This window comes from Prunus persica, chromosome G1 (genome assembly GCF_000346465.2).
Source record: "Prunus persica cultivar Lovell chromosome G1, Prunus_persica_NCBIv2, whole genome shotgun sequence".
NCBI classification, from domain to species: domain Eukaryota; kingdom Viridiplantae; phylum Streptophyta; class Magnoliopsida; order Rosales; family Rosaceae; genus Prunus; species Prunus persica.
In genome coordinates, this window is record NC_034009.1 from 41,584,213 (window position 1) to 41,604,396 (window position 20,184).

The 20,184-nt window shown below is 37.5% G+C and overlaps 3 protein-coding genes across 5 annotated transcripts; 1 reads left to right on the forward strand and 2 right to left on the reverse strand.

Moving 5' to 3' along the window:
• On the reverse strand, window positions 136-5,358 carry LOC18789026. Of its 3 annotated transcripts, none has more exons than XM_020555228.1 (8): window positions 4,779-5,354; window positions 2,966-3,379; window positions 2,796-2,873; window positions 2,228-2,326; window positions 1,762-1,954; window positions 1,160-1,575; window positions 778-993; window positions 136-655 (listed from the first exon to the last, which is right to left on the reverse strand). In XM_020555228.1, exons 2-8 carry the CDS (start codon window positions 3,347-3,349, stop codon window positions 437-439), a joined length of 1,605 nt encoding a protein of 534 aa, XP_020410817.1. In that variant the 5' UTR covers window positions 3,350-3,379; window positions 4,779-5,354; the 3' UTR covers window positions 136-436. The 3 variants fall into 3 exon arrangements, with proteins under 3 accessions (XP_020410817.1, XP_007223109.1, XP_020410818.1); XM_020555229.1 differs by having other exon boundaries at window positions 571-655; window positions 752-993; window positions 4,779-5,358; XM_007223047.2 differs by lacking the exon at window positions 778-993 and having other exon boundaries at window positions 4,779-5,342.
• On the forward strand, window positions 8,770-10,616 carry LOC109946804 (glycine-rich protein 2-like). The gene has a single exon (XM_020555654.1). It carries the CDS (start codon window positions 8,962-8,964, stop codon window positions 9,583-9,585), a length of 624 nt encoding a protein of 207 aa, XP_020411243.1. The 5' UTR covers window positions 8,770-8,961; the 3' UTR covers window positions 9,586-10,616.
• LOC18789560 (auxin transporter-like protein 3) lies at window positions 15,165-17,994 on the reverse strand. Its single transcript, XM_007222897.2, has 8 exons — window positions 17,731-17,994; window positions 17,407-17,592; window positions 17,196-17,308; window positions 16,917-17,100; window positions 16,589-16,686; window positions 16,273-16,480; window positions 15,911-16,168; window positions 15,165-15,677 (listed from the first exon to the last, which is right to left on the reverse strand). Exons 1-8 carry the CDS (start codon window positions 17,890-17,892, stop codon window positions 15,483-15,485), a joined length of 1,404 nt encoding a protein of 467 aa, XP_007222959.1. The 5' UTR covers window positions 17,893-17,994; the 3' UTR covers window positions 15,165-15,482.

Consider the following 20,184-nt stretch of genomic DNA (forward strand, 5'->3'; position numbering starts at 1 on the left):
TTCAATTTTGGTGGTGCGAGAGAGAGAGGGAGTGAGAGAGACAATGTAAAACCTCACTTTTTTGGTTTTTAATAATAGGGGTGTTTTTTAATATTTTTTGGGTTTAGGTTTTTAAAAATGGGCCTACGAAACATGTTTTTGGGCTAAATCTATTTTTGAGTTTATAAAATTGGATTAAAGTAGGATACCAAATGGGCTCTAATTTTGTGGTTTTTAAAATTTTTTATACAAGCGATATTCTACTTTGATCTAGTCTAAACTACATTGAACTCGGCAATGAAAGTGGAAACGGTACTCAGGCAGCCCATCAAAACAAGCAGCATCAAAAGGCCTTCCGCAAGGCGCTCAATGCTCAGATTTGATTGAACATTGTGCGAAGCCAACATGAGGAGGCGTTGCATTGCAGAAGAAGCATCAAAAGGCTGTCCAAAGCATGCTACTTGTATCCCTTTGTCCAAACAGGTACAGAATATATCAGGGTCCCCAAACCAAACGAGGTACATATCGTAACCATGGCATATGTGTATGCTCTCCAGGGGTATTTGCTTTCTCTCATTGCATTGAACTCAGCAATGAAGGTAGAAACGGTACTCAGGCAGCCCAGCAATCCAAATTGTATGCCTGTTGCAACAATATCACACGTCTTAGTATCCACCTGCACAAACAGAATAAGTCCTACTCGTTAGCTTTCCCATGAAATATGATGCAGTACCGACAAATCTAATTGGCATGGATGAATCAAATGGCGCACAAGAGCAATTAGGAGTGGAAAGATACGGAAAAAAAAGTAGATAAATGAGCAACGACAAAATCCACATGGTTTGGAGGGGACTTGGACATTTCTGCCAAACACTGTAAAATAAATCCACACGATCTGGCTCTATGGTGAACTTCGGGGCAAATCCCAGAAGTGAACCTCAGTTGTGTACTTGGCGAAGGTAACACAAAATTTTGTCGCAGAAGACAGTGAACTTCAGGGATTCTGCTAAGAGGCTACAAATCATCGACGAAAGCACACAAAAAAAACATAACAAACTTAGCACTTTATAATGTGACAAATATATGTTTAGTGTAAGCTTTCTGAATATCACACAAAAGGTAAAGGTGAGGATGAAGTTACGAAGTGGATCTGGACGGATATCATATCACAAGACCTTACCTCTTTCTTCACAGTAGACAGAGCTGCCATGACACAAGCTGCAGAAACATTGGCAATTAGAGTACCAAATGGAAACCATTTCAACAACCCCATCCTGCCTAATCCACGTCCATTGAGCCTGGCTAAGAACCACCTGATCCACACACCTAGAGGTCCAACTATGCAAGCCAACCATAGTTGCGCCTCACTGCTGTCACTGCTAAACTCCTCCCTTAGCAATACTCCACTTACACTCCATAGAGAAATTAGCATCAGTGAAAACACAGCTAAAACTACCAAGTGACGCTTGTGGCTGTCAACCCTCCAGCTTGTGCCAGAGCTAGTTATACCACATCCTGAACTCCTTTCAAGAAGCTTCCTAAAACCCTTAGCTGTCTCTACCCCAACAATGATGGAGTAGGCCGCAAGAAACAGACCTGAAATCAATCACATTAAAGAGAAGCTTGTATTAGTCGCAGCCATTTGAGCTAGATGGGTTTGTCCATTGATGAGTTACAAATAGGCTCAAAGCAGGAAACCACCCGTAGAAATGAAATTCAAAACCCTGCTTGCCATGGCCATCTACATGTCTACTACAGCATATTCTTTATACGACATCTTACCTATTAAGAAACCCAGCAGAACAAAAACCCAATGGCCTTCAACACTGAGTTCAAGCATTTTCTGGTTCCACCCACTGAAAGTTGTAAGGCTTCCCAAGTAACCGGTTGATAATCCAATGGCCAAATGATCTGACATATATGAAATATCTCCTTTGAAAACAACACCAAACCACCCCATCAAGAAAGAACCAACCTTAAAAAATGTTCAGGAAAATAATTTGCATTAGAACATCATTGAACATTATCCATATCACTATCCTAAGAAATATGACATAAAAAATGACAAGATGAAGGGCAAAAACTTCAGTAATCGTCATACAATGTGCAAATAAGTCCCTCAATACTCACAATCAACAAAGTATATAAGGCATAAATGTTTATCAACAAAATATTCCCAAATAAAGGGGTTGTGCTTGTGTGTGTGTTTGTGCGTGTAAGAGAGAGAGAGAGAGAGAGAGAGAGAAACCATATTAGAAGGAAGGTCGAGGTAGAGAATGGTTTGGTTGCTTGTTACACCAACAACTCCGGGGCCAAACAACTTTTGCAGCAGATATCTCGTTAACACCTGCAAACTGTAGCATGTCAAATAATCTATTTGACAGGTAGGTTCCCATATATGAAATTAATAAATTAATATCTAACAAATTGCTTTCAAGGACATATTCATTCTTGCCAAGAGAAACCGAAATTCCAACCTGCCAAAGCATGATCAAAATTGTTAATGTTTTAAGTTACAGTTTAACGATATAATAAAGATACACCGGATACAATTTGATCAGTATGAGCAAATCCATTTAGACACAGATTTTCTTCCAAAAATTATTTTTAGCAAGAAAAAAATTTGTACAGCATGATAAGATCTAGTTATCTGAATTATAAAGACCAGAATGGATGTGGTCAGTGCATTCTTGCACAAGGATATTAAGATCCAACTTTTGTCAAACAGAGGTAATAGCAGCTATAAACTCAATAGATATTAGGATTCAAAGAAAATGCACTTTGGTATATATACGAAACATAGTTAAGTCCGTTACCCCAAGAATGCCAAAAACGGCTAAATGAGTCATACATGAACCATACTCCAACAATTTTGGCAACTTTGTTGTGGTTTCCTGCATATAAAAACACAATAATCTAAGTTACTAGCATGATCCGACTAAAAATTAAAAAGAAATATCAATGACGATGCAAACCAAAAGCTCACTTGCTTTTTGTCCTCATGGCATACGACTGCATCAATGGAAAGAGGAGATATGATTTCCTCTGGCAAGGGTGAGACAGGGGATATTGCAGAGGATGTAACCGGATCACGACCCCAGAACCCATAGGATTGCAGTTGAATATCCTCTGAAGGCAACAAGCGGATGCTGCCACTCTCACTGTGCCTGTTGCTGTGAAGAGCCCGATCCCCTATATCTCCTGCCTCTGAAACACGCTCACTTTCAATGTCATCATCTATTTGGGAAGGCTGAGCACCTGATAAACTAAAAGAACGCCTCCTTAATGAAGTCGTGGCACTGCTTGTTCGATCATTTGATACACTTCGTCTGAGTTCAGAGTCATTAGTCCCACGGTACCCTCCCTCCATAACCGTTGCACTTTATTCCTCTTGGGGTGACTTCGGAAAACAGCAATAAAATCAGAATGTTGATTCAGAAAAGCTAAAGAACAGAGGAACAAACGTAGGATAGAAAATGATGCAATTACTGCTGCTACTAATGTTGAAGTGCCATAATTTGTACCGTGCAAGCGAATGCCAACCACTCTATTTTTCAAAGACTATCAAACATTTGTATAATAACAAATGATGCCATTTCCTTCGGCTCTTATAAAAAAACGTCAAATCTTCGAAATAAAAAAATACATATGAAATTCATTGACAGCACCTCACACATAAGCTCAGGCAGCCATGACATGAGTGAAAGAAAGAGACAAAAGCAATTCAAGATGTCCACAGAATTCGACAATAATACAACCTCTGGACCTAAACAGATTCATTCAGATAATATTAATTACTTTGCATATCAAGATTGTAGAATGAAAGAATGATGTCACAGAATTATTATTTTTTTAAAACAATGGGACTGAATTTTTCTTATCCACAAGTTACAGAGACCTCTAGCAATGAGCAGTACAGCTACAGAAGCCTATAGGTCAAAGGTTAAATCATTTTTTGCATACATGTTAAAGAGGGCCTCAAGTTATAAGCCTACTGATGTAGAAGGGTACAGATGAAAACTATTTATAAGCACTGGAGCAGCACAGTTACACTACAGAATCTTGTTTGTACAATAATTTTCTCAACTTTTGCGTCAACACCTACAAACAGACAGCCAATGCAAGAGCTACCAACTAATGAAATCATAAAGTAAAATTCGGTACCAAACAAATCACAAAATGTTCTTCAAAAGCCTGACCGGGACCCACAGACTCTGAAGATGTCCAAACAGAACAAAACCCAGCACCCAATAATTGTTCTGACCAATAACCAATATTGAAACCAAATTTCATTCACCTAATTTCTAAGCATGAAATCAACATTTTGTGCTCTAGAATTCAATTGATTTCAATACAGAAAACAAATCAAGTTTGTTGCTTTACACTATTGGGTAACAATTTGAATGAGTAGGGACCCAGTATAAAGTTGGTTTAGAACATCAAACCAAAATCAGTCGATAAAGAGCTCCAAAAGCTGTATCTTTAAAGACGTGTCCTCCACTAAACAACCCAAAACATAAAATATCGAAAAAGCAAAACAATTTCATTTTGACTGGTTGTGAACTATTTAATTAAGCACAAACTAGTTTTAAAAAGTGAAACTTTTCAGCTCCTAGATTTATCAAACAGTGCCAGATTCCTCCAACACAACTTTAAAGTGCATGAGAAACGTGTTGAAGTAAAATACATACAAGCTGAAAATAGAAAGTTAAAGAAAAAGGCAAAATCAGAGAACTTGTAAGATTACAATATAGTTTGATTTGCAGAGAAAGAGAAAAAAGGAAGGTTTATGAATGTACCAGTGATTCTGTGGACGCGGAAAAAGGTGTCCAGATTCAAAACCGTGAATTGGGTTTGCGAGTTTCGTCTTCAACAGAGGCCAGAGAGGTGAGGACGGCGGCAATGGGCGAAGTTCAAAGGAAAACAAATATAAACAAAGAAAAAAGAAAAAACAGGGATTGTGGGAATTCAAAGTGGAAGTCAGAGAATGAAAGCGAAGGTTTTGAATGGTTGAGCGGATGAAGAGAGGCTTTGGGATCAGATGGGTTTTTGGGATTTCAGGCACGGCACTGCTTCTGTTCACATCTTTGATTTTTGCTACGTGAATTTTCAATGGGCCAATATAAATTTTGTTCCTTATTTTATTATTTTTTTCGCTTTTCATATTTTATTCTTGGGTTGACCATTTTATTGACTTATTCTACAATTTCTTAACGTATGCAAAATTGTAAATTACCTATTTCATCTTATGCACACTTCTCCTTTTTACTTTTAGTTTTGGGCCAACATATTTCATTTCAAAAAAATTTAAGATATGATGGGAATTGTCAATGAGATTTAGCTCAATAGAAAAAGGTATTGGCTTGCATCCAATGTTCTTAAGTTTGAACTCTATGTCACTTAAGTGGTGTGTGTGAGAGAGAAATCCCTCATCCCCTTATAGTTTAGACTATTACTTGTATTAAAAAAATTAAAAAACAAAGAATGGCAATTTCTGTTAATTGGTCATGTTTATGTTGTGTCACTTTAAATTCGTGTTGAATACTAGTCAATCCTAACTTGACATATTTGATTAATCACATTGAAAGACTCAATATAACACTAACTAAATTCGTCAATAATTGTGTTGTATTTGGATTGTGACTTACATTATAAACTAACACCTTAACACTAAGTCTCATTTATTTCTAAATCATCATATCCTATCACTAATACTTAACTTATAAAATAATAACCAACTTCGTCGTGATACTAACTAAGTCGTAAAAATAATCATACAATTACTTATATAATACACAATTAAAGATAGAAAATATTCATCATTTTCCTCATATAATACAACACAAGAAACGTGTTTGTCGTGTCAAAATCAAGTTGCTCGGATTTGACACTAACCCTAAGTCTCATGTTCATGTCGAAAAATTAATAAATCCAAAATTGCTAATGGCACATCGAGTTCAAAATTGTGTTATATGTCAACAACTGCCACACGTTTCTTCAAGTATAAAAGGATCAAAGGGTAAAAATCTTGTAGTTCAAGTGATTAAAAGTATTTTGTTATGTGCTAATTATTTTAGTTGTGAAGTTACTTAAGTTAAGAATATCTTCAATAAGTTTTTAATTAGTATTGTAGTTTAGAATTCTTAGGCTTATAAGGTTGCATTTTATCTCTTCCTATTTTCGTTTAAGTGGAACATTGGTGGAGTAGTGTTTCACGTGCTTAGTGGCCTATGTTTCCTCAATTAGCCTTATCGTTCTTCATTTTCATAGCTTTCCTATTTGCTTCTGTTCTTCCAACCACACCATATGATCTAGCAAGCAAAAGAAGGCAGATCCCCAGTACCTACCACATTTACCATTCAATAGATTCGATTTTCTTCTCTCACAAAATCGTTTGTATTGAAAAAAAAAACACAATAAATGACCAAAAAGTCTGGTAAATACACAAAATTTAAGCAATAAAACTATTTACAATAACGTACGAATCAAGGAAACACCTTCACTTTGGTTGATTGGTAGAAACAAAGTAAAAAGAAAAGGCCATTGTTGAATATGGTACACGATAACGAAGGGTTCATGTTTAAGGATGAAAATGGAAGAGACTGCACTTTTTGTGAAAATAATTTTTTTAAAACTGGATGTTCATGTTAGTGGTCATCATGCAAAGACATGTATGTGGACAGAGTTTCTGATTTGATTGGAGAATGAGATTCTGTACGACGTCGAACTGTCATGTCTTATGTCCAACTCTTTTACCACACAGACGCCACACCAGAGCAGAGAAAGATGATGCGGTGGACGCTGAATAAATAAATATATTCACCACAAAATTAAACTATCAGAATGAAATCACAAAATATATTATACAAAATTAACCACTTTTATGACATGTTTACTAATGTGTAACTGAATTAGAAGAAATTGAATTAAGGAGAATTGAATTGAGGAGGAGTTGGATTGAGGGGAATTAGATTTCAGATTTCTATTAAAGCTATTTACTAAATCATATGGATTAATAGGAGTTAGATTCCGGATTTCTATTGAAATTGTTTATTAAAATGTCCTATTTGTTGGGTTAAAGTAGATGGCAAATTAGAAATTTTAAAAATTGTATGAGGATATAATGGATAAAAAAGATGGGATGGGATCTGCTGTCCCCATTTTCCATGTCCCTCTGTGTCCCTTGTATAATTTTTTGACATGTGTCCAACAACTTAACCCTAACATAACACTGTTAACTAATAAATTAGAAAAATAAAAACTAAACATTAAAAGAATAAATATAACCAAACAACCACCAGTTTGAGCGCCCACCACCTCACCCGCCACAACCTCTTGTCTTCCTCATTGCAGACGAGCCCTGTCCCCTTAGTCTCTCTCAATCTCCTATCTATAGCAACCTCACAGGTCTCTCAAACAAAAACAACCTAGCAGCCACTAATCTCAATAGCCAACCTAACTCCTGACAACCACCCATATCCATCTGATTGACTGCATTTGCCTCTGAGAGATCAAAATTTTCTAAACTCTTAAACCGGAATTCATGGCCACGTGAAGGATGGATGCCAGATACCACTTTTCTTCAAAGAGTGATGGCTTTGTGAAGGTTCCAATGGGGAAGATCAACCCACAAATTGCTTTCATAAGGATTGCAATAACCTGACATTTTCCCCAAGCCTTCCAAGATGTGAGACCTGTGAGGTTGCCATAGATAGGAGATTGAGAGAGACTAAGGGGAGAGGGCTCGTCTGCAGTGAGGAGGACAAGGGATTGTGGCGGGTGAGGTGGTGGGCGCTCAAACTGGTGGCTGTTTGGTTATATTTATTCTTTTAATGTTTAGTTTTTGTTTTTATAATTTATTAGTTAACAGTGTTATGTTAGGGTTAAGTTGTTGGACACATGTCAAAAAATTATATAAGGTACACGGAGGGACATGGAAAATGGGGACAACAGATCCCATCTCTAAAAAGATGAATTCCTACTGGGTTAGTTCTTCAGAAATTAGAATACTACATTCTTCCAAGAATTGAATTCCCCAAAAATCAAGAATTCAATTCCTAATTTTGTGTGAGTCCCACTTACTTTTCAATTTATTGATGTGAAGTAAACGCATGAATTCTCTATATGTGGAATTTAATTCTTGATGAAAATTTCAATTCCTGATTAGTAAACACACCATTAAATAAATAAAAGAAAAAACCTAAAGAAACTAACCAATTATGTTTTAGGCTTTATTTATTTATATATTTAGTTCAAGCGAGTGAGGAAGAGGTTTACACAAATATTCAAAGAGTGCTCAGGAATTTTGAACATCTGTCCACATGGGCGGAAGTGAAAAAACCCAATCATAAGCAATAATCAGTTTTTCACATATATTTACTAATGTATCATGGTGGTTCAAACCAAATATCACTAGTTTGCAAAATCAAATACCTTTTCTATTGAGCTAGCTCCTATACACAGTTCAGTTTCTATTTTTATACACATTGTTGCATACTGTACCTAACTGGGCTCAGTTGTATTGGATTTGGGCTTTTGGGGTTGAAGATGAAGTTTAAGCAAGTGGGGCTCTTTGCTTTCTTCCTTTTTTTGGGTCAAGAGTGGGGCTCTTTGCTTTGTTTTTTTTAATTTTTTTGGTCAAGAACTCTTTGCTTTGTTTAGTTCTTCCAAACTTCAAAGCTGACGTGTAAAACTCTAAATGGATAATTGGATAAAACCCAAAATACTCTACTTTAGTCTGCCAAGTGGCAGGCAACGTATGGACGAGAAAACCAACGCGGATCCCACATAACTTCCCCTAATTCCCACCCAACAATGAAAAAGCAGCAGCAGCAAGCAGCAGAGGAGAGAGGGGCACTCGGGACTGAGACTGAGACTCCTCAACAGAACAGTTAGTCCCCGCCACCGGCACCAACTGAAAAACAAAAAAGAAAAAATATATAAAAGCTTCAGAAAAAAGAAGCTTCTAGATCCTTCTCATCCATGGCGGACACCGCGAGATCCACGGGCACAGTCAAGTGGTTCAGCGCGCAGAAGGGGTTCGGCTTCATCGCCCCCGACGACGGCACCGAAGATCTCTTCGTCCACCAGACCTCGATCCAATCCGACGGCTTCCGGACCCTCTCGGAGGGCCAGCCCGTCGACTTCCTCGTCGAATTAGGCGAAGACGGACGCACCAAAGCCGTCGACGTCGTCGCCTCTATCGCCCGATCCCGAGGTCCCGGCTTTGACCATGGCCGTGGACGCGGCCGTTTTGGCGGGAGGGGTGGCGGTTATGGCGGGAGAGGGGTAGGCAATGGAGGCGGCGGGCGTGGTGGTTATGGAAGGTTCGGTGGAGGGTATGATGTCGGGAGAGGCGGCGGGAGGGGTGGCGGTTATAGTGGTGGTTACGGTGGTGGTCGCGGCGGTGGCGAGTGCTACAATTGCGGCGGATTTGGGCATTTGGCTAGGGACTGTATTCAGGACGGCGGCGGCGGTGGCGGTGTTGGAAGATTTGGTGGCGGTGGTCGAGGATACGGTAGCCGTGGAGGCGGTGGTGGCCGTGGGTGTTATAATTGCGGAGGGGAAGGGCATTTGGCAAGGGAATGTCCTAATGACCAGAAGTGAGAATTTGGGTCATGTTCTGTCGGGTGGCTTGGCTTTGGATGTGGGTGTATAGGTCTCTGTGGTTTCCCACGCTTTTGGGTGCTTGCTTGGTGATTGCTCTTGGCGTATGAAGAAAGGAGGGCTCTTGTTTGTCACCAATGTGTTCTTAATTTGGGTAATTTTTTGTTCGTTTTTGCATGATTTGGTGGTATGTGGGTGATTGTTTTTGCATATATTAGATGGTAGTTTTCTCGTTCTAATTCATTGTTTCTCCTCATTTTTCATACCTATTCTTCTTGTTGTTCAATATGAAATCAATGATCATGTTTTGGTGTCATTTGCCACTTCCCTTTAAGTTTAATTATTTTTCATTCTTCTTGCCCTGTTTAGAGATGTATTATGTTTTTGGTTCTATAAAGATTTGATGACTTTTGAGTATCTATAGTTTGACACCAAAATACCGATTTGATCTTTGTTCCTTCCTTCCTTGTGGGTATCTCTGAGCAACAAAAAGATGGTCCTTCCTTTTGAAAGGGACATTCACCTGTTTTGCACTTCTCATTTTTTCTGGTTTCAGTTGTGGATATAGTATTTTGTCCTTTGCAATCTTTATATTGCTGTGGATCTTTCTTTTTTTTTCTGGTTGCTTTGCTGCTTAAATTACATCTTGAGTTATCGTCAACTTAATGGCAGCAACATGCTCATCAAGTCAAGTCATCTTATCCACTTCCCTGAAAAGAACAAGAACCATGTCATACACCCTATCCTAGTTGATAATCAATGAGAGGTTGATATTTCACAGGTCAAGATTGCATTTCCCCCTTTCGGCATGATCAACATCTTTTCGAAATGTCTTTGTCGTGCGTCACTTGTTTCTAAGCTCAATCGTTCTTCACAGTCTTGATCTTCCATGTGGTGCCCTCTTTATCTCCCACTATTGATTTTTGTAGAAGGGAACAAAGATGCATCCCCATGTGTTTATATCTATGAAAGTAGAGTGCATAAGTGAGAGGTTATTTGTTTCATTTGTCAAAAACAATTGCTTTAGGTAATGCTCTGCCAAAACAGCCTCTCTGAAAATTAAAGGTATGGCTGCATATTTCTTGCCCTCTCCAAACCCCATATTGGCAGGAGAGCCTTGTGCATTTGGCCACCCTTTCTTTTCTAATTGTTATTATTGGTTGGTTGATCAAAAATTATGACCCTCATTTCATTACCAAGTTCAACCACAGATAGGTACATGTTTCGGATCATAATAACCAACTTCATTAAGAGTTTTGATTGTCAGTCAAAGAGCTACTTATCAAGATGTTCTTTCGAAGATCACTAAACAATTAGCTTGAAATTGCCGGTTGAAGCTTCACTTGTTTTCTCCTGTTCTAATCCCTTGTGTGGTGTCCTTTTTGCTGAAAACAGAATTGCGTGTGATCGTTGTTCTTGCTAGTTACTCTATTTTCTTCTCATCATCCAATTGATGTTGAGCGTAAACAAAATGAGAACTAATAAAAGATGGGAATATTTGGTAAAGATCTGTCTCTTTCATTGTGCATAGAGGCTCTTTCCTTTTCAAGATATTAGTTCATCATGCATCTATCTACCACAGCCATATTATGAAGGGGCGCTAGAATGTCTCAAATTCTAAGCTGGCTAAATTCTTCCTCGCTTTTGAATGCTTATACGGCTTGGAATTTTTTGATTGATGATGAAGAAGGGTATTATCTAATCACGGGGACTTTTGTTTGATGTATCACTCAGATCGGCCATGAACGCTCATAGGGTTTTTTTCTTTCTTTTCTTGACAAAGCGATATTTTAAATTACTCTTAATTTACGAGGAGGGTTCATAACCCACATCTGTACTTTTCACATTTCTTTTACTAAAAGAAACACATGCAAATATGCGAGTTTGAGAGAACAAGGATTGGTTTTTTCTTTTTCCTCATCTGATAAGCCTAAGCAAACCAAAACACCGTCCAAATGTCTCAGTTGAATGGCCCAAAACAGATTACTAGATTAGAGGACTGACCAAGAAACCATGGCTCACCATGTCGAACCAACAAGAAAGCCCTCTCCAAAAGGTCCAGAACATTATGTATAAAACAATAGATCTAAGGTCAATGAGGTCTAGTTTAGTGGAAAAAGAACTTTCACTTATAGACAAGAGGTCTCAAGTTCGAACTCTAAAAGCATTTTAGTTGTATTAGTGTGTGAGAAATCCCCCTACCCTTTAATTTAGACTATCGCTTGTACTATATTTTTTTAAAAAAAACAATAGATTTGATATTGGTCAAAATTTAAAACAAGATATGTGAAAAAGGAGGAAAAATAGAAGAGAGAAGAAAGGAAAGGATGGAGAAATGAAGAAAAATGTTTGAAACAAAACTTGAAAAGAAAAACTATTTGAAATTGCTTTTTTACCTTTCATTTTTTGTAGCATTCTATTATACTTTCTCCTCCCCCATTACTCTTGCATGCCTTCTCCTTCCTATTCCCTTCTTTCTCATACTACCCCTTTCTTCAACTGAAAAACCAAAAACTGAGAATAAAAAACGAACTAATTGGCAAACCAACCCTAAATTTTTATTTAGAATCTGATTAGAAACTGGACAGAGTTGAGCAGTTGGCTGGCAGGCCCATTCCCAGCCCCCAGAAAAGCTGGTTAAAAAGCAACAGCGGTGATTTTAACCATGTTCAATGGGGTCGGTCGGTCACTCTCACTGTGAAGCAACTAAGCTAGAAATGAATCACACAAAACTTGCAAGACCAGAGAGTGGGAAAGCTGCAATCACCAGAGAGTGGGAAAGCTGCAATCACATTGTCAAAGACAAAGACAGGTCCTGGAGGAGCAATATCAAACTCAGTACAGTATAAAAGTCGGCAGCCTTTGCCTTTATATCTCACCCTCACCAGAAACTTCCATTGGAGGGAGGGCCCTACTGATTTTGACCAACACCCTACCTTCCCCCACCCCCTACTCTATTGAGAAGAACTTGTATATCACGGAATAACATTGTTTTGCTATTTCCCTAAAAAAGTTACTAAACGTGACAAAATATTTGGATATCAAAACAATATTATTCCTGTGCTATAAAACTTTTTCGCCAATCTATCAGCTTGAGCCCGAGGTCTCCTTTTCCTCTCTTAAGGAGATAAAGAAGGGGGGTTGAAACTTGAAGCCTGGCAAGATTGACACAATCCCAATCTTTCTAACTAGTGTAGTGAACTTTTGGTCACCAAGCCCTGAAAAGGCTCTGACTTTTGGTCAAACACACACAATTGGGTTGGATCCAAGCACCAGAATGTGAAGAGGGTCCAAGCCAAAGTTTCAGTAAGTTCCAGCCATGTGGTGACACATTTTGCAGAGATCATAGGACCCCCCACACACGTTTTGCCTTATCTTACACTGTTAACTTGCTGGACCCTCCTCAAGATTTTGATTCTGTTTTCACAAGCTTACAACTTGAATGCCTACAAAACTTTTGTTAATGCCTTAATGGGTTGATTTGATTTCAAGTTTCAACCCAGAAAAATTCATCTCTTTTGAGTTGTTAAACTGAAACTGATGGGGTTTCAATTGCCTAGTCAAAAGCATTTTCTCAGTGCATATATTGGATGGGCAGATGCAATAATTTTTTGGAGATGCAGAAAAATAATAAATAATAAATAAATAAAACATTCCCATGACAGGTCCTCATCTTGGAAAGTTCTAAGCAAAAATGAGGTCCCCACCTTAAAACTCACACTGTATATCTCATATGAGTTATGAGTTAGGAGGAGCCACCTTTTTCTTTTCCCTTGCCTTCTCTTCTAATCAATCATATTTCTTTGGCAAAAGTCTAAAAGAGGAATATTCCTTTTTTGAGTTTCATAGGCATCCACTTTGCTGCTTTCATGGCTTTTGCATTTCCTACTTTATATTATGTATTTTCTTTCTCAGCACCAGAGATATTTATCTCATCAATCCCAGGGTCCTCAATTCTTTGCTCCATGTCTGGGTTATGGAACCCACCTGACCTTATGGCATCAATTTTCAATTGTGGCCAATTTCTTGGGTCACAAACCAGAAATGTATGTAGCTTTTTTTTTTTTTTTATGATATATAAGAGTTTAAATTATAAAAGAAATGAAAGTTCCTCACACATACACTATCAAGGTGTCATAAGGTTTCGAATCCGAAACCACAGATCTATAAATCAAGATTCTTTTTCATTAAGTTAAATATCGTTGGAAAGATATTATGTAGCTCTAAAAATTATTCAATAGGTGGCTGGTTAATTGAACCATATTAGATAACCTATCCTATATAATGATGTAGAGCTGATTAGACCAAGGCTAAGATTGTTCCTGGTCATATGTCATATAGATGGGGCTATAGGGCCTACGAAATTTCTTGATTTGGTTGGTCAAGACTCAAAATCAATCTTGACCAATGTGTTATGATGGACCAATTAGATTTGTTCTGATCCTTGATATGAACATGTCATTCGAGCTTGGGCCTACCAACTATTTCTTCGCTTTCTCTATCAAAGAAAACTTGTGTACAAAAAACTCATGAGCTTTATATTATTAATTCAGGTGTTCAAACATAAATGGGTGACAAAATTGATATTTCATGAAATTATAGTGTAATGTAACACGAATATGAATAGATTGATAACACTACAATATTGAAGAATTTCATTATCTTTAATGATATTGTAATGTCAATAAAGTCACAATGGTGTACCACATGATGTGATAAGTGATGCACATATAATTAACACTTAGTGAGATAAAATCATTAACACGCGTTGGTCTCCCTTATCTTTCAACCAAATAGTTCTGCCATTTAGCACGGCAACATGACATGTAACCTTACAGAAGTTTTTCTTCTCTCTCTCTCTCAGATGTAAGGCCAATAATTTATGTTCCATTGGCCTAGTTCTGCCAATGACTAGGTGATTCAAGTTCTCCAACTGATTTGCTAAATCTTTGTCGTTTAAGGCATGTACACACAGAACACATCAAATTAGGCAAAACGACTGATTGACATGCAATGATACAAAGTAATTCAATTAAAGCACATCAGAGTTAGGCCTTGACAATGCCATATATGGGACCAGCAAATTCAATCAACCTTTGCAGCTGGACAATCACATCTGCTTATTATGCAGCAGCATGCTAATGTTTCTCACGCAAAGTCTACACAATTTCAAAGAGTACCACATGAGCCTTTTTCACCCAATCAACACACACAGAGCTTGCAATTGAGGTTGATTTGGGTGCTCAAAAACCTAACTGATACTATGTGGAAAAAAGTGAGCTCAAAGACACCCTGTGGCACATTCAGATTGGCACTCATGGACCAGTTATACTCTTTCACTATCAACTCCCCACCAGGATATCAAAGTTGTAAGAGAAGTTGTAGTTTATGACCTAGCTCAAGTGGTTAAGGGTGTTTATCCTTACACTCTTGGTCCTATGTTCGATTCTCCGTTCCCCTAATCTCGCTTGTATGAAAAACAAACGTATAATAATTTGGAAGAAGAAAGAAAAGAATTACAATCATTCCTAGAGAATTTCAACTTAATTAACTAGATAGAAATATGTCAAGTCTATAAATTAATTCCCACAAGAGAAAACCGGGGGACTTGCATTTCTTAATTAAAATAAGACTAATTAATCAACACACAAGGTACAAATGTAGGTCCGTATAAAGGTTGGCCATGATAATTGCCATCACACCTTTTTTTCTTTCTGAAAACCATCAACAATAGATCTTACAAGAGGAAAAAAGGAAAGAAAAAAAAAAGTTAAGAGGGAAAAAAATACAAATCAAGTAAGAAAAGAAAGGTTTACAAATGCCAATCTCTTTACACACTTACATATGTATCTTTTAAATTGTTAATAAAAACTTTCTGGAAAGTAGGGGGAATCTACTCAAGCTTTGTGTGGGGGGCATTGGTAGCACTTGGTGAATAGACCAAATGTGTCGACTTGTCGTATGAAGTTGAGCATGCTTGCCCACCCTCCAAACCCAAATCCCACTATCAAAACCCAAACCACCACAAAGCTGTTAATGGCGTATGAGCCAGCCCAGCCTCCCAACAATGATGGTGGTCTCTCTACAGCATTCTGTGTATCATCAAAAACAACAATGAACATATCAGAAACTTTAACCTGGGAAAATTTGATATGTTATGCTACCAGACTGTGAATCGGATCCTAAGTTCAGTAGATTCTTGTTTGAATATATAGTCGAAATTGACAGTCTAACAACATAACACGCAAAATATTTCAAGTAGGAGAATGTTACCCTCCTTAATTAGCAATTAGTTCATCCCAACGAAAATTAAAAGTGGACTAACCTCTCTAGCAGATGCAGAAGCAAAGGTGACCATGTGAGCTAAAGCAGGAATTATGTAGACAGTAAAGCTGACAAGAAGAGATCCAACAGTTGAGTTGATGGGCCCAAAGAATGGGAATATGATAGCAAGGAACCAAATTGGGATCACCACTGGGAGCCTAGCCAGGGCCCTCTTCAACATGCTCTTGGTCTCATGCATTTGAATGAATTTCTCCCACACAAAGTACAAAGGGGTGCAAGCAAATCCAAATGTGATAAACTGTGCACACCAACCAAATCATTAATTAACAATTAGAAATCCCCTTTTAAGTCACTAAATCAAATTGGTTTTGGTTGTTAATTAAGAAACTGTTGATTTAGTACCTGATGGATGAGCATGAGCACAACAGCAGTGTCTCTAAATCCAGTCCTTGGAAGCAAAGCTAGAGCATTGGAATGAGTCAAGAGATTGTCCCCAAAAGCCCAGTAAACAGCAGAAGCTGATGGCAGAGTTAAGGTCAGCACATAGAGTGTGGCCATCAAGTATATCAACTTGAATTTCTGTGGCTTCCACATTGCATGCATAATCTCCCTACACAACACACAACCAATCCCAGATAATCAAATTCCAGTTAAAACCCAAAAATTGCAACAGCTTCCTCTGTTCTCGTATATTAATTAATTTTCACAAGGCCCTCACACTGTAACAGCATGTCCACCAAATGTGTAGAGAATGTTAGTAGCCCCAGTGAAGTAGAGAACCATTGTGGTTGGACCCGAGTGCTTCACTCCCTCAACCTTGGGGGGCACAAAGAAAAATATTAGATTGCAACCTCTGTATATGATTTTTTTTGGTGATCTAAATTAAGCAGTGATCGCAAAGGATCCCTAGGCAAGGTCTTAGATTCGAGTCCTAACATCCGTGTAGTGTATGTGAGTTTAGTATATTATCGACGTCCTCAAAAAATTAAGCAGTGATCAAATCTAATTGAGGGATATAATTAATTAATAGGAGATATAGAATCTACCTTTCCATGGATAAGGGAAGCAATGGTGAGATACCAAGCAGTGTAGGTGGTCATAATGAGCCCCAAGAATGACCAAATTCTGTAATTATGGAAGGAGGGGATGAAGACAGTTGTAGCACAGCAAGCTCCAAAGATATAAGTCCAAGTCCTCTTGTCAAGATTGTCGTTTATGTAGTAGATGTTACTAAGATCAAAACAAACACACAATGACAAACCAAATTTTATTATCTAATTCTTTTATACATATAAAATTATAAATAATTATTATTATTTATTTACCTTGCACAGGCAATTAACTGAATTACAGATCCGAACAGAAGAAAAGTGCAGTTGAAAAAGAGGCCAACATTCCTCCAGTGCTTCCCCAGCAACCCATCAAGAACTTCAAACCACTGCCAAGATTTATAACAATCAATGTTTATAAAGAAACTGGAATTATAATTATATATAGCATTAGTTTTTACAAACTTAATGGAGGAAGATTGTATACCTGAATTACATGGTTCCTAAAATCAACCTTTTCTCTTTCCTTTCTAGTTCTGTGCTCAACATAGAGCAGACTGATGAGGTAAGCAGTCCAGCTTCCCATCAAGCCATAGAAAAGCTGAAATAGAATCCCAGATAGCAAACCCAGCTGTGAAAATGAGTATGGCAGTGTGAGAAGCACTTGGGCAACCTGCATTAAAAATTCCATTAAAACCGAATTAAGATATATAATTATAATTAGGTAAAAACATCAAATACACAGTTACATTAACACAAATGATAAGATATGTAAAACTAAGAAGTTTGGTAAATAAGATTAAATATGTGCCTGATTAGAAGCACAGCTAAACCATGCATCATAGGCTGAGCCGCCATGCCAAAGAAAGGTGGAGAGCTTGCTCTTAGTTGTCTTTGAGTCCATCTCTTCCCCTTCTCTTTCCATTTCTACGTAGCTTCCGGCTATAACAGTCTCAACCTTCTCAGAAGCCATTGTTATAGCCTTGGTGGTGGTGGTGTGGGAGGAAGCAATGGATGAGTGTATGAGTAGTCTATAAATAGATAGAGGGAGTGCTCCTTTTTCACTACTATTTCCACTCCTTAAGCTTAACCTATATGTATGTATATCTTATAGCACCACTTTGCTTTTTTGTAGAACTCTTTAATTTTTATGAGCAATAATTGAGTCACCCAAGTGGAGACCTAGCTACATCATCACCCTAATTAGCCCTCAGGAATGTCATTGCATATATGATATATGCATGCATATTATTTAACCAATAGTATTTCAAATCCCCTATATTCTATTTCCAAGTTATGGGAAAAAAAATTTAACAGACACATGTCACACAACATAGTAAGTGTCTAAAATACGTATCGACCCGTATAAACTACCTTCCACCACATATTCTTAAGTTAGCTACATACATAATTTCAGTTTTATTAGATCTTTATCTCATTGTGCTTTTTTTTTTGGGTCAAAATTTATCTCATTGTGTTGAGGTTAAGATTCATTGGTACCACATGGGATTTACTTTTTCTTCCTAAATTTTGATTTTATATTTGTTATTTGGACATGGAAAAGCTGTTGATGGGCCATGCTTAGCATGCATTGCACGAGCGGGGTGGCCCATGCATGATGCATATGGATGGACGGATGGATGATGTTGAATCTGGTAGAGAAAAGTGAGGTAAAGAAGAAGATCTGTGTTTCTACAGAAGGGTGTGGAAGGTGGATGAAAGTTGAAGGATTAGAAGAAGAGCTGTTTTCGTGTGGATTTGAGTGTGGGTGTATGTGTGGGGGAGCCCATAAGATGGAGTGAATGATTACTTTGAGGTGGGCTTTGGTGCTAAACATGATTAGCACCACACGTGTGTGCCAACTCGCTTTACAAAAAGAGATCTAAAAATCCCCTTTACCCCTTTTTAAAAAAAGTTTAGGTCCCTAAAGGGTTCTTTGGGCCATTGATTCAGCTTCTAAATAATGGGATTAATCAAGTGTCTTTGCAAATCCCAGTTTTGGTGGTGGTACTCTTTTCTTTTTTATAGTACAAATGATAGTCTAAGTTACAATGAAAAGGAAATTTCTCAGACAACTAAAGGGTAATGAGAGTTCAAATCTACTTGAAATCATTGATATGCGTAAGTCAAACTCCTTTTTCATTGAACTAAACCTCATTAACATAAATCAAACTTTTTTTCTACTGAGTTAGACCTCATTCACATAATTATAAAATTTTAAATTAGGTTAGTTGGAGCATCTTTTCTATACATAAACACTAAAAAGTTTATACAATCTATCCAGCTTCATAATTTTGATCCCACCAAAATTTTCTTTTCCTTTTAATACGCTAACCACTATGTCTGAAGGTGTGAGGAAAAAGTTTATTTGGTCATTTACATCATTAATGAATAAATACAAAGTTAAGTTAATTCCAAAGTTTGACTGATAATGGACCAGGGTGGCAAGGATGCCGATTAGCATGTGGCACTGGCAACCCCCATTTGGCCCAACGTTATCTAGGATTAGCTTCATCTAATACGATTCTTGGGAGCTTTCTACCTCCCTTGGACTCATTACTTCAAGCACTTGTTTAGTAGTTTGGCATGAAGTTAACTATTTCAATCAAATTAGGATTATACTTATTAAATTTGACAATAATTCAATATAGCGTTGGATAGGTCTCATTTAAATTTAAAAGAATGAGATTCATTATAACTAGTTTGGACTCAATTTCAATTCAGTCCAAACCGAACCACTAAACAAAGTCAATGAGCATATAACAATCCAAATAGAATAAAGATTCAAAACTTTTGCTTTATTTCTCTTTAAGTCATGTAATAATTCAGATGAATGGTCTTAAAAATCTTTCTATTTAAGAATTTATTTTAAGACACAAAAATCATGTTTTTTTTGGGTAAACTTGGATGTCATTTTCATCATATGTACTAGATTATGATATTGGTGAGTGATTACCTAACTACTACCTGTTTAAAGGGAGTGGCCCGAGTAGGTCTAGGCCTAAAGTCTAACCCCACCCTGCATATGCAAAACTTTAAGAATAATAGACACTTTGGGGTGACTAAAAGTTGGGGCTGAGGAGCTTCCAAAAGGATTTTAAAAAAAGCAACTAAATAACCCACCTTTTGACTTGGTTCATATGCTTAGACATATATCGTTATCTCATTTTCCTAAAGAACATTTTGCATAGTTTTGGATTTGTTTGGACGTTGAGAAAATATATGTTCCTTTAATTGTAAGGGTGAGAAAAAAGAAACCGATCAC

Coding starts and splice junctions, on each gene's coding strand:
- LOC18789026 (XM_020555228.1), bottom strand. CDS start 3,349: ATGGAGGGAGGGTACCGTGGGACTAATGACTCTGAACTCAGACGAAGT. Junction 1,576..1,761: donor TCTGCTGGGTTTCTTAATAG/GTAAGATGTCGT, acceptor GATTGATTTCAG/GTCTGTTTCTTGCGGCCTAC. Junction 656..777: donor ATTTATCTACTTTTTTTTCC/GTATCTTTCCAC, acceptor CTGTTTGTGCAG/GTGGATACTAAGACGTGTGA.
- LOC109946804 (XM_020555654.1), top strand. CDS start 8,962: ATGGCGGACACCGCGAGATCCACGGGCACAGTCAAGTGGTTCAGCGCG.
- LOC18789560 (XM_007222897.2), bottom strand. CDS start 17,892: ATGGCTTCTGAGAAGGTTGAGACTGTTATAGCCGGAAGCTACGTAGAA. Junction 17,101..17,195: donor CAGTTAATTGCCTGTGCAAG/GTAAATAAATAA, acceptor TTTTGATCTTAG/TAACATCTACTACATAAACG. Junction 16,687..16,916: donor CTTCCCTTATCCATGGAAAG/GTAGATTCTATA, acceptor GTGCCCCCCAAG/GTTGAGGGAGTGAAGCACTC.